The sequence below is a fragment of the Bison bison genome, unplaced genomic scaffold, assembly GCF_000754665.1.
Source record: "Bison bison bison isolate TAMUID 2011002044 unplaced genomic scaffold, Bison_UMD1.0 scf7180017864364, whole genome shotgun sequence".
NCBI lineage: Eukaryota > Metazoa > Chordata > Mammalia > Artiodactyla > Bovidae > Bison > Bison bison.
Window position 1 is genome coordinate 2,574,387 of NW_011494936.1, and position 19,453 is coordinate 2,593,839.

Sequence of the window (19,453 nt, forward strand, 5' to 3'; positions counted from 1 at the left end):
CTCCCCCCCTCCCCTCTGCTCTGCCCTGCCCTCTCCTGGTCCCTCTGCTCCCCCTCTCCCACTCCCCTCTGCCCTCCCCTCTCCCAGGCTCTCAGCCTACACCTGGGGATTACTTGTGGGAGAAGCAGCTCCTTTTAAAATCAAAGCCTGCAGGTTGGAGTTCAGCCTGCCCTTGTGTCCCAGGTGTTGAGTCTCCTGTTTGGAAACACTGGCTGTCTTCATACCCAGCTTCTCCTGGTGGGCTGTCACACTGAATGGCTTAGTTTCAGCCTCGTGGAGGATGCTTGCCAATTTTTTTAGCTGCTTCCTCTAGGAGCCTTCAGAAGTGAGTTTAGTCTATAGCACATTTTAGGGTGAGCAGTTTCCAGCACATAATAGCAAATGGAGAGAATGGAGATTGGATAATGGAGTCCTGTCCCCCATCCCTGTCACCAGCATAACAATCACCAGCGCAGGGCCAGTCTTGGCTCATCTGTCACTCCCCATGTCCCTCCCCCCATTAGTTTGAAACAAATTCCAGACATCATTTCTTGTGATTCTTGTGCCAGCTCTTTGCAGAGACTTAGTCAAGAGGAGAAAAAAGCCTGGATTTGTTCCTTTCCTGTTCTTCCCACTACGTTCATCAACTCAGAAAATCTTCTATAAATATTTTAGGGTATATATCCCTAAAGGACCCTTCTAAACATCAACACAATGCCAAGACCACACCTAAAAAAAAATCAGCAAAAATTTGTTACCACTGAAGGTCTAGTTCGTATTCAACCCCAGTTATGTCATGATAAATTTTTTCACAGTTGGTTTGTTGGACTTGCAATCCAAATAAGATCAGTACCATGCGCTGTAGCCAGCTGTTCTGCTTGATATTCAGAGACGGACTTGCTTTATTCGTACGGAGCGAACTCTTCCCATGTCTGCAGTTCTTATCTGTTTGAAACAAGTGGGAACCATCGTGGGTGGTGGTGCAGTTGGCTTTCCGGTAGGAAGAAGGCACCCTTCGTCCTACAGAAGAGAAAATGAAGAGCCTTCAGCGAATGACTTCTCACAGCAGCAGACAGGGGTGTTGGGACACCCAATGACTACCAGTGAAAGGCGGAGCCCCGGGTAGGGGGAGAAATGTCCAGGCCTCTCCTGTTTCCCCCATCACCCTCTCCAGCCTCCTCCTGTACCCTCCCACCAGTGAATCCTGCTGGGAGCCCCAGAGTGTGCAGGGCTCAGTTTCTGGGGGAACACATGGGGACCTGGGGGGGCAAATAAGAACCAGGACAGTGTCCATGAGCAGGCTGTCAAGTAAAAACGCCTGCAGCCACACCCTGTTAAGTCACTTACCAGGTCAGTGACTCAACAGCAAGTTGCTTAACCTCCCTGTGCCTCAGTTTCCCCCTTTGTAAGAGGAGAAAAGAGCAGTACCTGGGATGCCAGGCAACTTCAGTGAGATCATGATTGTGGTGCCTGGCCCAGAGTGAGTGCTCAATCAGTGTGAGCTATAATTATTATAAACTGCTGCAGCAAACCACCCAGGCTAGACAGGACACAGTCTCTCTTTATCTGGCTCCTCGTTTCTCTCTAGACCTGATGACTCCAGCTTGCCTCCAGCCTAGAGCCAGGGCCTCAGAATTCTCTGGCCTTCATCCCTCTCCCTCTGATATCATCCTTCTCGTAGGCCCCACACAGTTCTTTGTCTCTGAAGGTTCTTCCAACCCTGAAGGTCACACCAGGTCTTAGTCTCTCCTCCCCCAGATCACTAAATGAAAGGCCTAGCCAGTGAAGCCAGCCGGAACTGTTCACAAAGAGTGTTTTCAGCGTCGAACTCTCCATCGTCCTCTTCCGGTCTCAGCACAGGATAGTAAGTACCGAGTCAGAAATCATGCTGCCAGATACCAGAACTTCTAAGACTCAGCAAAGAGAAGAGTCCAGCTTTGCTTCTTTCTCCCCTCTCCACTATCCTTCGTTGTCTCTGAAAACCTTCCTTTGAGGCTCAGCTCTGCTCCCTAACTCATCTGTGGTGGCAAAGATGAGTTAACAGCTGGAGGACAGGTGTCAGAAGGATACAGCCCTCGGTACCAGCAGGGAAGGATGTGGGAGAGGGGTGGTTAGGAATGGGGATTGATACGTTCACACTGCTGTAGTTGAAACAGATAACCAACAAGGACCTACCGTATATAGCACAAGGACGTTGTTTAGTTGCTCAATATTCTGTAATAACCTAAATGGGAAAAGAATCTGAGAATGAATAGATACATGTATAGAAAAAGGGAAAGTGTTAGTTGCTCAGTCATGTCTAACCCTCTGCAACCCTCCAGACTGTGTAGCCCTCCAGGCTTTCTGTCCATCGGATTCTCGAGGCAAGAATACTGGAGTGGGTTGTCATGCCCTTCTTCAGGGCATCTTCCCGACCCAGGGAGATACATGTGTATGTCTTACTGCCACCTGAAACTAAGACAACATTGTTAATCAACTAAACTCGAGTATAAAATAAACATTTAAAAAAATTATTTACAGCCCAGTAGGAAAGAAAAGACCCATATAATTGTAATTTTACATAGAATAGAAGGCATGTCATAGGAGAAACCTACAGGCCATGGGATTTTTGAGACAGAAGAACCCAGTTTTAACTAAGGGGCCCAAACTGAGAAGGTCTGGATCCATGCAGAGGATGGGGTGGCTAGGCTCCCAGCAGTCAGGGCTGTGGCGGGAGGGCCTGCCTTTCACCAGCTGCCAGTTCAGTGCAAGTCCCTGGGTGGTGGTGAGCACCCCAGCTCACAAGTTTACGATGGCTTCCTGTGGTGAGCATGGAAACTTTCTTCTTTTTTTTTTTTTAAATTGAGTCCCAGCCTGAGAGTAAAAATCACCTACCTACACACAAATAAAAAGTAACTTAATGATGGGTTTTGCTTACCCATTCTTTTAAGAGCATGGACCATGAATCACCAGTATATACAACAGTGCTTGTAAAACACTTGTACTGTCTCTTTCAGCTCCTTGTCATTGAGTTGAGGAAAACAGGAAAAGAAGAAAGCAAAGAGATAGTAATTACTGGCTACTAGGGGCTGGGGTCGCTTTCTCTTGGGGTTCTAATTGAGTTGTCAGAAGTTAGTCATTAATTACAACTCTTCAGAATCAAAAAGCAGTAGAAAGTACTGATTAATGTTTGCATAGGATCTTAAAATGTATAAAGTGCTTTTCCTCAACCACTTCCTTAAAATATGAATTAGAACTGTTACCCTTCATGTCACAGACAAGGAGACTGAGAGTCAGAGTGGCCCAAGGTCACAGCTGGTAGGATTAGGAGTGGCCTCTCTTACTCAGCTGTTTTTGGACATGAGTCTTCCTAGCCAGGAGGCTTTTATGGGACCTTGTAGACTGTGCAGAGTATACAAGTGCAATAGCCCTTTTTCACTTTCTAAATAGAAATAATATTGGACCTCCCTCTCCTCGTCTTGTGTTCCTGGTGTCTCCACCCCACCCCACCCCAAGATAGAATTGCTTAACTGTCACAAATCGGTCCCTGGGAAGAGGACTCTCTCTGAGCCCAAGTTGAGTGGGCAGGATGTTTCTAAGGGAGTACATTTCCAATTACAGCTGTGGAAGGGAATACAAGAAAGCAAATTTGGACAAAAGTAGGAGTTAAACTGGAGCAGGGCAGTGCCAGGAGCTCTGGGGCTTAAGTGACCCTTCACAGTTGTCCCACGATGGGTGAGGTGGCCAGGCCTTTGTGCTCTCTCTGTTCAGTCCTGAGATGTAGGTGCCCCAGGAACAGTGTCACCTTAGGTGAGGGGGCCCTAGGTAGGCGAGGCATTCTGTAAAGGCCCAGCTGGAGGCTCTTTGCTCCCAGGTCAAGGAGAATTCTTTCAAACTTTCCAGTGAGGAGTTCTGATGTTCCATAAAGCTTCCCAATTCTTTTTTCTTCAAAACTAGCATGACAATGATACAAAAAAAAAAAAAGAGAAAGAATCCAGGAATTACTTTTATGCATATTCCTGCAAAACATTAAATAAAATGTTAGCAAGTCATACAGAAATATAGGTGCATAAAGCATTTTTTAAAATGGATGTATTAGTTATCTATTGCTGCAGAGGAGATTATTCCAAAACTTAATGACTTAATACCACATTTATTATCCTATTTATTATGTGAGCTAGAAATTCTGGAGTGGCTTAGCTGGGTGGTTCTCCTTTCCTGGTTTCAAGAGGTTGTAGTGAAGATGGTGATTGGAGTGCATTTATCTGAAGGCTGAACTGGAGCTGAGAAATCCAGTTCCAAGGTGGACCACTGACAGCTGTGGTCAGGAGGCCGCAACTCTACTCCACGTAGAGTTGGAAAGGCCAAGGCCTCTCTGTAGAAAGCTTGAATGTCCTTGCAACGTGAGTGCTCGCTTTCACCAGTACGAGTGATCCGAGGGAGAGCAAAGAGGAAGCCACGGGGCTGAACCTTTACGCCCACATAATAATACTCCTTTTGTTAAAAACAACTCATTAAGTTTGGCCCCAACTCAGTAGGGGGGTTAATCTTCTTGAAGAAGAAGGAAAGAGTGTTATATATAATTTGTGGATATTTTTGAAACACCTAAGTATTCAATATCCATTTCTACTTTTAAAAATGCCCTTCAAAAATAAGGATAGAGCTTCATACTACCAAATCCTCAGATACAGTCTTGTATCCACTTTCTACTCCTTATCCTGAAATGAAGGCTTTATTTTTCTTTCTTTCAAACTCAGTCCTGCCATTTGTCCTTTGGAGTCTTTATCTATAGCTTTCTGAATGTTATCCTTTCTCCTCAGTCATTGCCGTACAAACATATTCCAGCATCTCATCTTTAAAATATTGCTCTGACCCACTTCCCCAGTCACTTCATAGCCAAAATTCTTGAAAGAATGGTCTGTATACTGTTCCCAATTTGTTATCTCCCATTTACTCTTCAACACCGTATCACTGGGCTTCTACCCTAAGTTTTTCGAAGGCCACCCACACACTGCTTTCTTATTGCCAAATCCATTGGATACTTTTCTGTCCTTACTGTGCGCAACCTCCAAGCAGCATTCAACACAATCAACCACTCCATTCTTATTGAAACAGTTTTGGATTCTGAGACACTGCTATTCTGTCTTCCCCTGCAACTCATTTCTTGTCTTCAGTCTTTTCTCACCAGCTTTTCTGCTTGACCTCTGAGTGTTTCAGTTCTGCAGGACCCTGTCCTGAGCCCCTTCTAGCTTTGTGCTCGCTTGTTGGAATCTCGTTAGTTCCTGTGTGTGTGTTTATGTTGATGTGTTCCCAGTTTTTACTTTCAGTTCAGACCTTTGCTCTAAATTCCAGATTCTCATCTCAGTAATGTAATAGATATTTCTGCTTGACTTTTTACGTCTCAAACTTGACATTTCCAAAATGGAAGACCCCTCAGTTTCCCTTTTTAATGGTTCTGTTTGTAACTATCCACCATCTTTATTCAAGTCAGAAATCTAGGAGTCATTCTAAATTTTCTTCCCTTTCCTTGATCTCCCATTTCCAGTCCATCAACAAGCCCTGTCTCATTTTACACAGCGTATCATGGATTCTTCCGCTTCTCTGTCACCACCACCTTTTTCCAGACTCTTATTTCTGTGTGCATGTGTGTGTGCACGCGTGCGCACTAAAGTCACTTCAGTCATGTCCGACTCTGTGCAACCCCATGGACTATAGCCCGCCAGGCTCCTCTGACCATGGGATTGTCCAGGAAAGAATACCGGAGTGGGTTGCCATGCCTTCCTCCAGGGAATCTTCCCAACCCAGGGATTGAACCCTGGTCACTTATGTCTCCTGCACTGGCCAGCAGATTCTTTACCACTAGGCCATCTGGGAAGACTGTTACCTACTGTCAATTAATTACTGTAGTAACCTCCTAACTGGTCTCCCCACTTCCATGCTTGGATTTTCTCTGTAGTTGCAGAGGAAGAAGAAATAACTGTAGCTCAGATTCCTACTCTAACTGTAACTTTTCCTGTCTTGGCCCTTTTGCTGCGCATGCTTCCATCCTTAGGAGAACTCAGGCTTTCTGTCATGTCTCTAGTCTCTCCCCTACTCCTGGCTAGGACTCTTCCCTTACTGTCTTCATAGTCGCCACTTGTTTCATACATACATTGATCGGAGACTGAATGGGAGAAGGTGAGTAAAAATGCTACTACTGTAGTAGACCCCAGTAGAAAACCCAGTAGAAAAGACCCCAGAGAAAAATGGACAGAGACCACACAGAGTTCACAGAAAAGGAAATACAAATGCTTTTAAACTTGTGAAAGATGTTCAACTTCACTCATAATAAGAGAAGTAGAAATTAAAACTACAGCGAGATGCCAGTTTTCATCTATCACATTGGCACGTTTACTGGTAGGAGTGTAAGTTAATTACCACAAACATTTTCAGAGGCCATTGGGTAGAATCCATCAAATAAAAAAATGCATGTATGTGTTGACCTAGGGAAATAGATGGGGAAACAGTGGAAACAGTGTCAGACTTTATTTTTTGGGGCTCCAAAATCATTGCAGATGGTGATTGCAGCCAAGAAATTAAAAGACACTTACTCCTTGGAAGGAAAGTTATGACCAACCTAGATACCATATTCAAAAGCAGAGACATTACTTTGCCAACAAAGGTCTGTCTAGTCAGGGCTATAGTTTTTCCAGTAGTCATGTATGGATGTGAGAGTTGGACTGTGAAGAAAGCTGAGTGCCGAAGAATTGATGCTTTTGAACTGTGGTGTTGGAGAAGACTCTTGAGAGTCCCTTGGACTGCAAGGAGATCCAACCAGTCCATTCTAAAGGAGATCAGTCCTGGGTGTTCTTTGGAAGGACTGATGCTAAAGCTGAAACTCCAGTACTTTGGCCACCTCATGCGAAGAGTTGACTCATTGGAAAAGACTCTGATGCTGGGAGGGATTGGGGGCAGGAGGAAAAGGGGACGACAGAGGATGAGATGGCTAGATGGCATCAGTGACTCGATGGACGTGAGTCTGGGTGAACTCCGGGAGTTGGTGATGGACAGGGAGGCCTGGCGTGCTGCGATTCATGGGGTCGCAAAGAGTCAGACACGACTGAGTGACTGAACTGAACTGAGCATACATTCTAGGAATTTATTTTACTTAACACATGTGTGCAAAGAAGTATGCATAAGGACATTTTAATTCTTTTTTAAGAAATGATTGGAGACAAATATCCATCATTAAGAAACTAATCAAATCCATTGTGGTGACAGGAATGTATTGGTTGCTCTCCTCTGTACACAGCTCTTTCTGTTTTTAGATCTTTGCTAAAATATCACTCCCTTGAGAGGTCTTCCCTAACCAGTCTTTCTAAAGGTGGGTCCCCCCTTCTTCTCTTTCACTTGCCATAACTTGCAGTAATTTTCTTAGTTCACTTGTATTTTGGGCTTCCTCTCCCTTCAAATCTAAGCTGTGAAGAGGCAGTCTAGACTTTTTTTCACTATTGTATCCCCAGCATCCAGTATACTATTTGGGATTTAATATGTATTGATTGAATGAGTGAATGAATAAGGAAAGCTGCATGATATCCTTATTGATGGAACATTATGAGTAAAAAATAAGAATGGCAGGTGTGATAATGTGATGTAATACGTGTTTAGTCCTCATCTGCCCCCACCCCCACCCCTATGTGGCAGAGCTCCCAAAGACCTTGGAATTTCCTAAGCATGAGAGCGATGGGAGCATCTTTTGTTATAATATTTGGTCTCTCAGTCCTCAGTTCCTGAAATAGTTCCGAAGCCCTGAAGGTGAAAGGAAGTTTTTCTTATTTATAACATGCCCCTTCTAACCACACCTGACTTACGGGGTTGTTTTTTGTTTTTTAATATTTATTTGGCTGTGTCATGTCTTAATTGCAGCATGTGGGGTCTAGTTCCCTGACCATAGATTGAACCTGAGCCCCTTGCATTGGGATTGTGGAGTATTAGCCACTGGACCACCAGGGAAGTCCCTTCATTCTGTTGATGAGGTAGCTTTGGGAGAGCCCCCTAAAGATGGGAGCTGGTTGCCAGGGGAACCAACCACATGATGAGAGGATTAGAACTTTAAACCCTTCCACCCACCCACCCACACCTCTGGGGAAGGGAGGGTGCTGTAGATTGAGTTTAGTCACTAACAGCCAATGATCGCTCAACCATGCTTGTGTAGTGATACCTCCATAAAAAGCCAGAAGGAGGACTTTGGAGATCTTCCAGGTTGGTGATCACATGGAGGTGCTGGGAGAGTGGTGCAGAGCATGGCAGCTTGTGACCTTTCCACAGTCCTTGCTTTTAGGCATCTGTTTGTTTCTGAGTTGTGTCCTTTTGTAATAAAATAGTAATCTAGTGAGTAAAATGTTTTCCTGAGATCTGTGAGCCACTCTATCAAACTAATCACACCAGAGGAGGAGGAGGGTTATGGGGACCTTTAATTTATAGGCACTTGGCGGGAAGCAAGGTAACCACCTGGATTTGGAACTGACCTCTGGAGGGAGAGAGAGCAGTTTTGAGACTGAGCCTTTAACCTGTGGGATCTGATGCTGCCTCTAGGTAGATAGTGTCAAAACTGAATTAAGTTATAGAACATGCAGGTGGTGTCCCAGAACTGCTAGGTGTATGAACAGCCCACACATCTGTTGCCAGAAGTGAAGTAGCAGACCATTGAGAATGGAGGGACGACACAGTGTTTTCTTTTACATCAGATGTCATTATTATTATTGAGCAGTATTCTGAAAGCATGAGCAAAGCAATTAGACAAGAAAATGAAATAAATTTAAATCGTGAGAAGGAAGAGGTGAAAAATAATTAGTAAAGCAATGGACATGACTGTATACACTTTGGGGGGAAAAATAGAAATTAACAGGAATTATAATGGAAGAATAGTTTTTTGAGACTACCTTCTGTAGTTGCCTTGGACAAAATGAGTTTGCCATATAGGAATTTTAGGGGATAACTTTAGTTAGATATAATTTCAAACTTTAAAAAAAGTTGTGAGAATAGTATATATCCTTTACTCAGATTTGCCTGTTGTTTACATTTGGCCCCATTTGAGTTACCTGTTTATAATTATATCTATATACACATACAGTTCTTTCATTCTGAAACACCTAAGAATGAATTGCAGCCATTACGTATAGTACTTCCTAGTATGATCTATAACCAGTTAAACAGAATCAGGAAAATTTAACCTGAATCTAAGACTATAATCTATTGTCCATACTCAAATTTTATCTATTGCCCCAGTAATATCCTATGTAACTACTTTTTCTCCTGGGTCTGCATCTAACCCAGGAGCACATGTTGCATTTACTTGTCAAATCTCTTAAATCACCTTTAATATGGAAAAGTTCTTTCAGTTCCTGACCTTTAGATTTTGGAAGAATATCTTTATTTTGTAAAGTGGCTCCCAATTTTGATTTGTCTGATGTTTCCTCATTACACTGAGATTATGAACACCACAGAAATGGTATTGTATCCTTCATATTGTGTGAGGAGGCATCTTGCTTTATTGCCATATTGTGATGATAGATTTGATTGCTAGTTTATTTTTCTTTTGAACTTATTTTGTGTTGGGGTGCAGCCAGTTAACAATGTTGTGATAGTTTCAGATGAACAGCAAAGGCACTCAGCCATACACGTACACATTCTTCCCCCAACCCCCGTGACCCCATCCGGGCTGCTGGGTAACACTTGACCACTTGGTTTAGATGGAGTTTGCCAGGTTTCTCCTGAAGGGTTATTAGTTTTCTCTTTGTAATTAAAAAGTAATCTGGGGTGATACTTTGAGGCTACTTAAATATTTTTATTTTTCATCAAGTTTTTATTCCCTAGTTTCAGTATTCATTCATGATTTTCTAACTCCATCATTCTTCTATATTTATTAGTTCCATTTTACTGTAAGGGAGATATTTCCCTTTTTCCTCATTTACTTGTTTATACTGAAATGAACTCGTTGGTCCTTTTATTTAACACATTTATTGAGTTATGATCCATTATTATATGATATAATAGGATTTTTAACCTATTTTCTGCTTCTTGCCATGTGATTTGTGGTCATACAGAATTTCTCTATCTTCCATTCTTCTCCCGAGTTTTAAGGCAGGCCATCTTACAGACTTTTGTTACCAAACTCTTAAACACTTTGAAAGTTTCCTTATGGGCTTGATCTAGTTAGGTGTTAGCCACTGGTTTCCTCTGTTATTGTTTATTTATGTATTGTTATAGATAACATTCTCATGTTTGCAAGTTTATGTGTCTCTCTACATGTGTTGTATTAATTCTGATATTACAGACTAAGGAGACCTTGCTTCATGGTTCTAAAATAGATCTTGTGATTTAGAGGTTAGAAGCTTCTATGCCCACCAGCAGCAAATTTATTTGTAAACAAAGTTAACTGCCTCAGGAATTTAGAATTTTGAATTAGATTCTCTTAAAGTTATGACCAACCTAGAGAGTATATTAAAAAGCAGAGACATTACTTTGCCAACAAAGGTCCGTCTAGCCAACGCTATGGTTTTTCCAGTAGTCATGTATGGATGTGAGAGTTGGACTGTGAAGAAAGCTGAGCACCGAAGAATTGATGCTTTTGAACTGTGGTGTTGGAGAAGACTCTTGAGAGTCCCTTGGACTGCAAGGAGATCCAACCAGTCCATTCTAAAGGAGATCAGTCCTGGGTGTTCTTTGGAAGGACTGATGCTAAAGCTGAAACTCCAGTACTTTGGCCACCTCATGTGAAGAGTTGACTCATTAGAAAAGACTCTGATGCTGGGAGGGATTGGGGGCAGGAGGAGAAGAGGATGACAGAGGATGAGATGGCTGGATGGCATCACCGACTCAATGGACGTGGGTTTGGGTAAACTCCGGGAGTTGGTGATGGACAGGGAGGCCTGGCATGCTGTGATTCATGGGGTCACAAAGAGTCGGACACGACTGAGCAACTGAACTGAACTGAAGGCTTAACAAAAGAAACCTTCTCTTGGCAAAAGATTGAGGTTAAAAGAGTGATGACGAGTCTTATCTTTTCCCTTCTTCCCTGAATTTAGATGGGAATCAGAGTTTCAGTTGCAGAAAAGAGCAAGACTATGGAATCTCACTCATCAGAAATTGCATACAAACTCTTAGGATGTTGTATCTAGGAGTTCATCTGTTCAGCAACTATTATTAAGGGTCTGCTGTGTGCCAGGCTGTGGTGTAGGCAGAGGGTATACAGCAGGAATCAAGCAGAGTCCCTGCCCTCAGGAAACTTGCATTCTAGTGGGACAGATTAGACAATAAACAAATAAAATAACATGTTCAATTCAGTCGCTCAGTCGTGTCCAACTCTTTGCAAGCCCATGGACTGCAGCACACCAGGCCTCCCAGCCCATCGCCAACTCCCAGCGTTTACTCAAACTCATGTCCATTGAGTCAGTGATGCCATCCAACCATCTTATCCTCTGTTGTCCCCTTCTCCTCCTGCCTTCAGTCTTTCCCAGCATCAGGGTCTTTTCAAATGAGTCAGTTCTTCACATCAGGTGACCAAAGTATTGGAGTTTCAGCTTCAGCATCAGTCCCTCCAATGAATATTCAGGACTGATTTCCTTTAGGATGGACTGGTTGGATCTCCTTGGAGTCCAAGGGACTCTCACTCTCAAGTGTTCTCCAACACCACAGTTCAAAAGCATCAATTCTTTGGCGCTCAGCCTTCCTCATAGTCCAACTCTCACATCCATACATGACTACTGGAAAAACCATAGCTTTGACTAGATGGACCTTTGTTGGTAAAGCAATGTCTCTGCTTTTTAATATGCTATCTAGGTTGGGCACAACTTTCCTTCCAAGGAATATGCATCTTTTAATTTATGGCAGCAGTCACCATCTGCAGTGATTTGGGAGCCCCAAAAAATAAGTCTGACACTGTTTCCCCATCTATTTCCCATGAAGTTATGGGACCAGATGCCATGATCTTAGTTTTCTGAATGTTGAGTGTTAAACCAGCTTTTTCACTCTCCTCTTTCACTTTCATCAAGAGGCTCTTTAGTTCTTTTTCACTTTCTGCCATAAGGGTGGTGTCATCTGTGTATCTGAGGTTATTGATATTTCTCCCGGCAATCTTGATTCCAGCTTGTGCTTTTTCCAGCCCAGCATTTCTCATGATGTACTCTGCATATAAGTTAAATAAACAGGGTAACAATATATAGCCTTGATGTACTCCTTTCCCTATTTGGAACCAGTCTGCTGTTCCATGTCCCATTCTAACTGTTGCTTCCTGACCTGCATACAGATTTCTCAAGAGGCAGTTCAGGTGGTCTGGTATTCCCATCTCTTTCAGAATTTTCCAAAGTTTGTTGTGATCCACGCAGTGAAAGGCTTTGGCACAGTCAATAAAGCAGAAGTAGATTTTTTTTCTGGAACTCTCTTTTTCAATGATTCAACGGATATAGGTGTTAGTTACTGTGTATTGGAAGGCTGATGGGAATTATCCAATAGACAAGGAAGTATTGTTGACACAGAAAAGAGGATAGGGTAGCAGAAGCAATGTCTTCGAGCACATGAGCTACTTGTGATGGAGGATGTGAACAAGAGATCATTGAGGTAAGAAGACCAACATCTACAGTGTCAAGAATTTGGTACAGAGAACAGAGAAGCAAGTAAAACCAAGTGGGCCATCAGCACATTAGCCTCCTTTTCCTTTTGCTCTTGCTTTGATTTCTCTCCTTGTTTTAGCATCTGTGTATTTACATTTCTTTGACTTTTATTTTCTTTTTAAAGATTAACATTCCTGTGGTTTAGAGTAGGGGGCAGTAATGCTGTCCTTGAGTTAGTCCAGTATGTTTTGTTGCTGGAAGAGAGAAATTAAAAACAGATCCTTGGAAAGAATTTAAGAGGCCTTGATGTTATGTTGGGCTTCCCTGTGGCTCAGATGGTAAAGTGTCCGCTTGCAGTGCGGGAGACCCAGGTTCGATCCCTGGGTCTGGAAGATGCCCTGGAGAAGGAAATGGCAACCCACTCTAGTATTCTTGCTGGAGCCTGGTAGGCGACATTCCCTCAGGCGGTAGTTCATGGAGTGGAACACAACTCAGAGTTGGACACGATTGAGCTTAGTGGGGAAACAGTATACAGAGAATTTTTAATATAATTGGAAGTATCAGAATATATATTATATGCTAAATGGCAACTGTTTGAATGTTCAGAAGAATTCTCTAGCCTTTTAATTATCTGTCTCCTTTTAATTATCTGTCTCCTAAGTTAAAGGTGAAGGACTCATCTGTATAAATAAGCATAGTTGAAAATATCAATGGAGATGTTAGTTTAAGCTTTTACATTAAATTTTTTTCAAAATAAAAATTTATTTACATTTTTTCTGATTGTAAAAAAAATACATGTTTATGGTAAAACATTCAAACAGTACAGAAATGTATAAAATGAAGTCAACTCTCTTTACCCTCCCTGAAGTCAGGGGGTTTATAAATGCAAATAATTTACATTATCCAGATCAGAACAGCCTGTCTCACAGTGAGTTTTTGAAAAGGACAGGACACAAAAGTGACCTTTGTTTCAGAATTAAAATGTTTCTTTGATACCAAAATAATGAAATGTCAGTCCTAGCTTTCGACTTGTGGGTTTTCCTGATCACTGAGCAGTAAGTATAAAACAGTTTTAAAGATTTTACTTACTTGATGAAATGTGGATTTGTACTTAGCACATTTTGGGGTCGGTCCTTTTTATAGGAGAATGAGGTATTAAGAGGTGTGAGTCACAGTCCCCAGCATGAAGAAAATGAGCAAAGATCATCAACCCAGAAGGAAAAATCACTACAGCAGAAGAATGAAGATGAAAATAAAGTAGCAGATAAGCCTGCCTGGGAGGCAGAAAAAACCACTGAATCTAGAAGTGAGGTAAGCATGTCAGAATATTCCAACCATACTATTTTGGCTTTAAGGTAGATTTTATGTCTTTTGACAATTTGTGTTGAGAATGGATTTTATATATGTGTGCCTTACTAGAAGTAAATTTGATATATGAAAATACATATTTTTTAAAATTGTGGATGTGGTTATTTTATTTACAAAGGAATTAGCCATAGACCATTATATCTGGTTAAACCCACACACCCGTCCAGAAACCTGCTAGCAGGTTTTGTTGTGGTTTTGATTGAGGATTCCTGGGTTCAGGATGCCGGCATCTCTGGCATCTCAGCCAGAGATGGCTGGCATCCTGAACCCAGGAATCCTCAATCAAAACCAGCCACTTTCAGAAGTAGTAGACAGGTTGGCTAGGTCTGGGAAAGGAGAGGACCCTACAGGGATATCACTCTCAATCCGGTTGGAACTTGGGCTCACACCCTCGCTCAGTCTCCTGGTGCACCATGCTCACTGGGCATCCATGAGCCCACTTTGCATCTTTGGCCTAGGTGGAGTCAGATAGCCTCATTGACTCCTTGCAACTAATTACCACACTCATGAGTAGTGGAGAGAGTGGAGAAAGGTGAACTCCAGGAGCCAGGCTGAACTCCTTCCTTCTTTAACATGGGACCTAATCTGGGTTCTACTCAGCAGTGGTCCAGACAGGTGAGCATTCCACAGACATTTAACCACTTAGTACTTCCCCTGGCAGGTGGCACCCTTGCAGGTCTTGCCTGACAGGGCTCTCAGCCCTGCACTGCCCCAGGTGGAATTTGGGGCTGTGCCTTGAACACCCATGGAGGGTAGAGTACTATGCCTTGGCCCTTCTCAGGCAGCCCATCATCACTGTAGCCTTGACTTTCTAACATCACCCTGAACATAACATGATTGACAGAATGAAGCCTGAAAGCAGTTCTCCCTCTGCTCACTCACCACTCCCCTGCCCCTCCAGCCTGTTCTAACCTGTTTTAGGGAACTAGTTCTTCCCTGCATGCTGGGTGAAATCTAGGACAGGCCCTATGCTAAATAATCAGACCCAAAACCTCTCTGCTCATCCCAGTGCAACAGTTGGTAGACAGAACCAGTGTAAATTCTCAGCAAGTCTGTAGTTTTCCCACTCCTCTCCCTGCTGCAACCTCAAAGCCTGGCGGGGAGGAAAAGGGTGTGTGGCCAGCTTCTTGGCTTTTCCCAGTTCTTCCTCCCTTGTTTGTTCAGCCATCTTCTCTGAAGCTGAGGGTGTGATGGGTGGTAAGAGCTCAGAAAAGGTGTTCCTTTACTGTTGCCAGTCTGAAACTGGTTTCCCTGGACTGCAGAATGTATTTAAAACCACTTCTGTTGGTTAGGCACTTTCATTTTGCAGGTTCTTTGGAGACCCCTCCGAGTCCCCTCCAGCTAGGAGTCTCTCACTGTCCTTCTCAAGGACACATGCACCTCCACCTCCAAGTGGCCTCTCAAGCACCTGCTGGTCCTGGAAACCTGCACCTCACCTCCTTTGTCAATCATTTCTCTAGCTGCAACCCATGCTTGCATCTAGAAATATGCCTCTTGGATTATTTTTCAGGCAAGCTCTGGATGCTCATCTGTTCTGTTCCCTAAACACACCGTTTCTAAGTGGTCTCTTTGAATCCTTTTTTGCTAGTCTTTAGAAGATGTGGAGTTCACCCCAAGGAACCCCTTTCCATTTTCACTTTACCTCAGGCTATTCAACCCTTTTATGAGCTAGTTAAATGAGACCCCACTGCAGCCTGGCATTTCACTGTAACCTGCAGAGGTATGCCCAGCTGCCTCTGCTTTTACCCACTGGTATTTTCCCCAGGCCTTGTGTTCCTTTGTAATTCGTGTACCTTGCTATGTGGCTTTACCAGCTCCTTATGTGAACACGCACGCACACACACACAAATGCCAGAGAATTGCCACATCGGTGCCAGTGAGTACTGAAATAACCATGTCTGTTTTGGAGGAGACATTTCAAGCCACTTTACTGAGTGCCTCACAGACCATCTTTTCTGAGGTGAAAGATGTCCTTAAACTGGTCTTACTGCCACTTCCTTGTGTATAGATTTATGCTGTTGATTCATTTTTTTCCTGGGTATGTCTTTGCAATTATACCCCTTCACAAGGCTTCCCAGAAAAGTAGGACCTTATTTTCTCCTTTTTTGAACTGCCTATAGTAACTCACTCACTGCTAGGTAATAGGCACTCATTAAATAACAATGAAGTGATAGATAAAGTAGAGAGCTTCCTTGGAGAATTTGAAATATTTCACTGCAGACAGACATCAGTTTGGACAAAACTGTCTAGAAACACAATCACTTAAGAGTGTGGCATTTGTGCCTTGGTTCTTAATTATCAGACTCAGCTCCTTTTTTGTAGGTCCATGTTTCTATTTTGTGTCAGTGTTTAAATTACACTTCTTGTAGGAACTTCTAATGATGAAGCAGAAAGGAGTTACTCTGACCACAGGGAATCACTGGCATTTGAGAATATTTAGGATGACTGACATAATTTACTCATTAACAGTGACTTCCTTCTAGCTGCAGTGCAAGCCTAGACTGCTATTAATGAAAAATACACAAATATATACAGGTTAATTGGTCTGAAGACACATTTTTCTCACTAAAGACAAGTTGAATTTAAAAAGTAAAAAAAAAAAAAATGCAACAATACATATTTTTTAACTTTACAATATTGTATTGGTTTTGTCATACATCAACATGCATCCGCCACGGGTATACACGTGTTCCCCATCCTGAACCCCCCTCCCTCCTCCCTCCCCATACCATCCCTCTGGGTCATCCCAGTGCACCAGCCCCAAGCATCCAGTATCGTGCATCAAACCTGGACTGGCGACTCGTTTCATATACGATATTATACATGTTTCAGTGCCATTCTCCCAAATCATCCCACCCTCTCCCTCTCCCACAGAGTCCAAAAGACTGTTCTATACATCAGTGTCTCTTTTGCTGTCTCATATACAGGGTTATTGTTACCATCTTTCTAAATTCCAAATATATGCATTAGTATACTGTATTGGTGTTTTTCTTTCTGGCTTACTTCACTCTGTATAATAGGCTCCAGTTTCATCCACCTCATTAGAACTTATTCAAGTGTATTCTTTTTAATGGCTGAGTAATACTCCATTGTGTATATGTAAAGGTAGAAAATGTGTCCATATTTTTTTTTTACATTCCTAGTGATCTCTGTTCAAAATGCAGTGAATTCTTGGCCAAAAACAGAACTGATTAGGAAGGAGGACTTTTATGTGAAGATGTAGGACCGCAGTCATATAGTCCACAGTTTAGGCCCTCAAGTAAAAGGTACAGGCTCTTGGGATTCTGAAGAGAAGTGAGGGGATTTTCTTTGTAATGGAAGTTAAGGGCAGGCTTAAGGGCAATACCAAGAAATAGGGAGACCCCCATAGACTAGCAACTACCTGAACCCAAAACCGCCCTCAGAGCAGAAAGGAACCTGGGGAAAAATACAGCTCAGTGAGAGTGGACATAAGAGGTGGTAATGTGGTAATAGTGAGATAATGAGTGTTTAAGGGACCCCGTCACTTCTTCCTTCCATCTTCCCATCTCCTGCGGAATCAACCAGAATGCTGGTTTTAAGGGGTTAGCTTCTCAAGCCTCCATCGATGGGCACTGAAGAGGAACAAACAGGTAAAAAAGATCTAATGAGACAGATATATCTTTGAATAGCCTGAAGGGTCAGTCCATAATTCACTTTAAACAGAATGATCTTCATACCCATATTTCCATGTTCTAAATATTAAGGCTTTCTTTTCTGCAAACAATGTTATTTACCCATAATTAAGGGGTTTTTTGGGGGAATGAATATAGATTTGTGCTGATGTTACCCGTTCTCACACTTGTGACCATCAGGCAAATTTTGGTCAATGGTTGGCCAGGACGAATGAATCAAGTTTCTGAAATTTCTTAATATCTTTCTTAGTATCATTTAAAATATCATTTAAAATCTTCACCAATTGGTGAAGAAGTTTGCTGCCCACTAAGGATGCATAATTTCCAATTAAAGAACAAGAAACACTATCCACCAGCTTATCTTAAATATGTCTTACAACATCCAAAGAAAGACACACAGAAACCTTGAAAACATGGCAAACCCATTTGTACCACATACACAAAATCATGAAATTAAAAGACACTTGCTCCTTGGAAGAAAAGCTACAACAAACCTAGACAACGTATTAAAGCAGAGACATTACTTTGCTAGCAAAGGTCTAGTCAAAGCTATGGTTTTTTGCAGTAGTCATGTATGGATGTGCGAGTTGGACCATAAAGAAGGCTGAGTGCTGAAAAGTTGATGCTTTTGAACTGTGGTGTTGGAGAAGAGTCTTGAGAGTCCCTTGGACTGCAAGGAGATCCAACCAGTCCATCCTAAAGGAAATCAATCCTGAATATTCATTGGAAGGACTGATGCTGAAGCTCCAATACTTTGGCCACCTGATGCGAAGAACTGACTCATTGGAAAAAGACCCTGATGCTGGGAAAGAGTGAAGGCGGGGAAGGGAGACAACAGAGGATGAATTGGTTGGATGACATCATTGATTCAATGGATATGAGTTTGAGTAAACTCTGGGAGTTGGCGACGGGCTGGGAGGCGGTTGCAACGGGTCGGACACGACTGAGTGACTGAACACCACCACCACAAAATTAGTCCAGCTGATCTGAATCTTCAAAAAAGAAAACCCTTGAGTAAAAAGTTATGGGTGGGAGTTATACACAGCACAAGTCATGAATGTGAATTTATTAACATGTAAAGACACACCAGATACAGAATTCCTGGATGAGGCATAATGGATACTATCTTCAAATCAGGCACAAAAGCTGAAGATATCAGATGCCATGATGGAGGCTGGGGTTGAGTAGATCACAAGTCCATGCCTGTGGGTACCTGAGTTCCCCGCTTTAAAGCTCAATGTTTAAAGGCTCTTCTAGTTTAGGAAATGACAGCTAGGACACTTCTGGCCATGAGCTAGGAGGCAGAGCAAGGAAGCGGTCCATCCAACTTTTAGAAATCAGACCACCAAGTGTTGTGGATTCAGACTACCATCACAGTCAGGAATCCTGAGTCAAGAAAAGGTGTAGAAAGTGATAGAAAAACTGGTCCTTGAAGAGAAAAATATAAAACTGAGTTGGTAAACACTTTGTATGTGGCATTCCTATAGAAAACAGCTCTCAAATATGAACTTTTGCATTAAAAAGAAAAGACAATGATAGAATAAGAAAATTACTTTTTTTAAAAATTTTATTTTTAAACTTTACATAATTGTATTAGTTTTGCCAAATATCAAAATGAATCCACCACAGGTATACATGTGTTCCCCATCCTGAACCCTCCTCCGTCCTCCCTCCCCATACCATCCCTCTGGGTCGTCCCAGTGCACTAGCCCCAAGCATCCAGTATCGTGCATCGAACCTGGACTGGCATCTCATTTCATACATATTTTTCATGTTTCAATGCCATTCTCCCAAATCTTCCCACCCTCTCCCTCTCCCACAGAGTCCATAAGACTGTTCTATACATCAGTGTCTCTTTTGCTGTCTCGTACACAGGGTTATTGT

General features: G+C 42.6%; 1 protein-coding gene across 1 annotated transcript in view; it reads left to right on the top strand.

Annotated features, from left to right (window-relative positions):
- NFE2L3 (nuclear factor, erythroid 2-like 3) overlaps nt 1-19,453 on the top strand; it is a 34,708-nt gene that overhangs the window by 8,582 nt on the left and 6,673 nt on the right. The window contains exon 2 of the mRNA XM_010855383.1: nt 13,692-13,859. Within this exon, the coding sequence (XP_010853685.1) occupies nt 13,692-13,859 (168 nt within the window). The remainder of the gene's footprint in view (nt 1-13,691; nt 13,860-19,453) is intronic.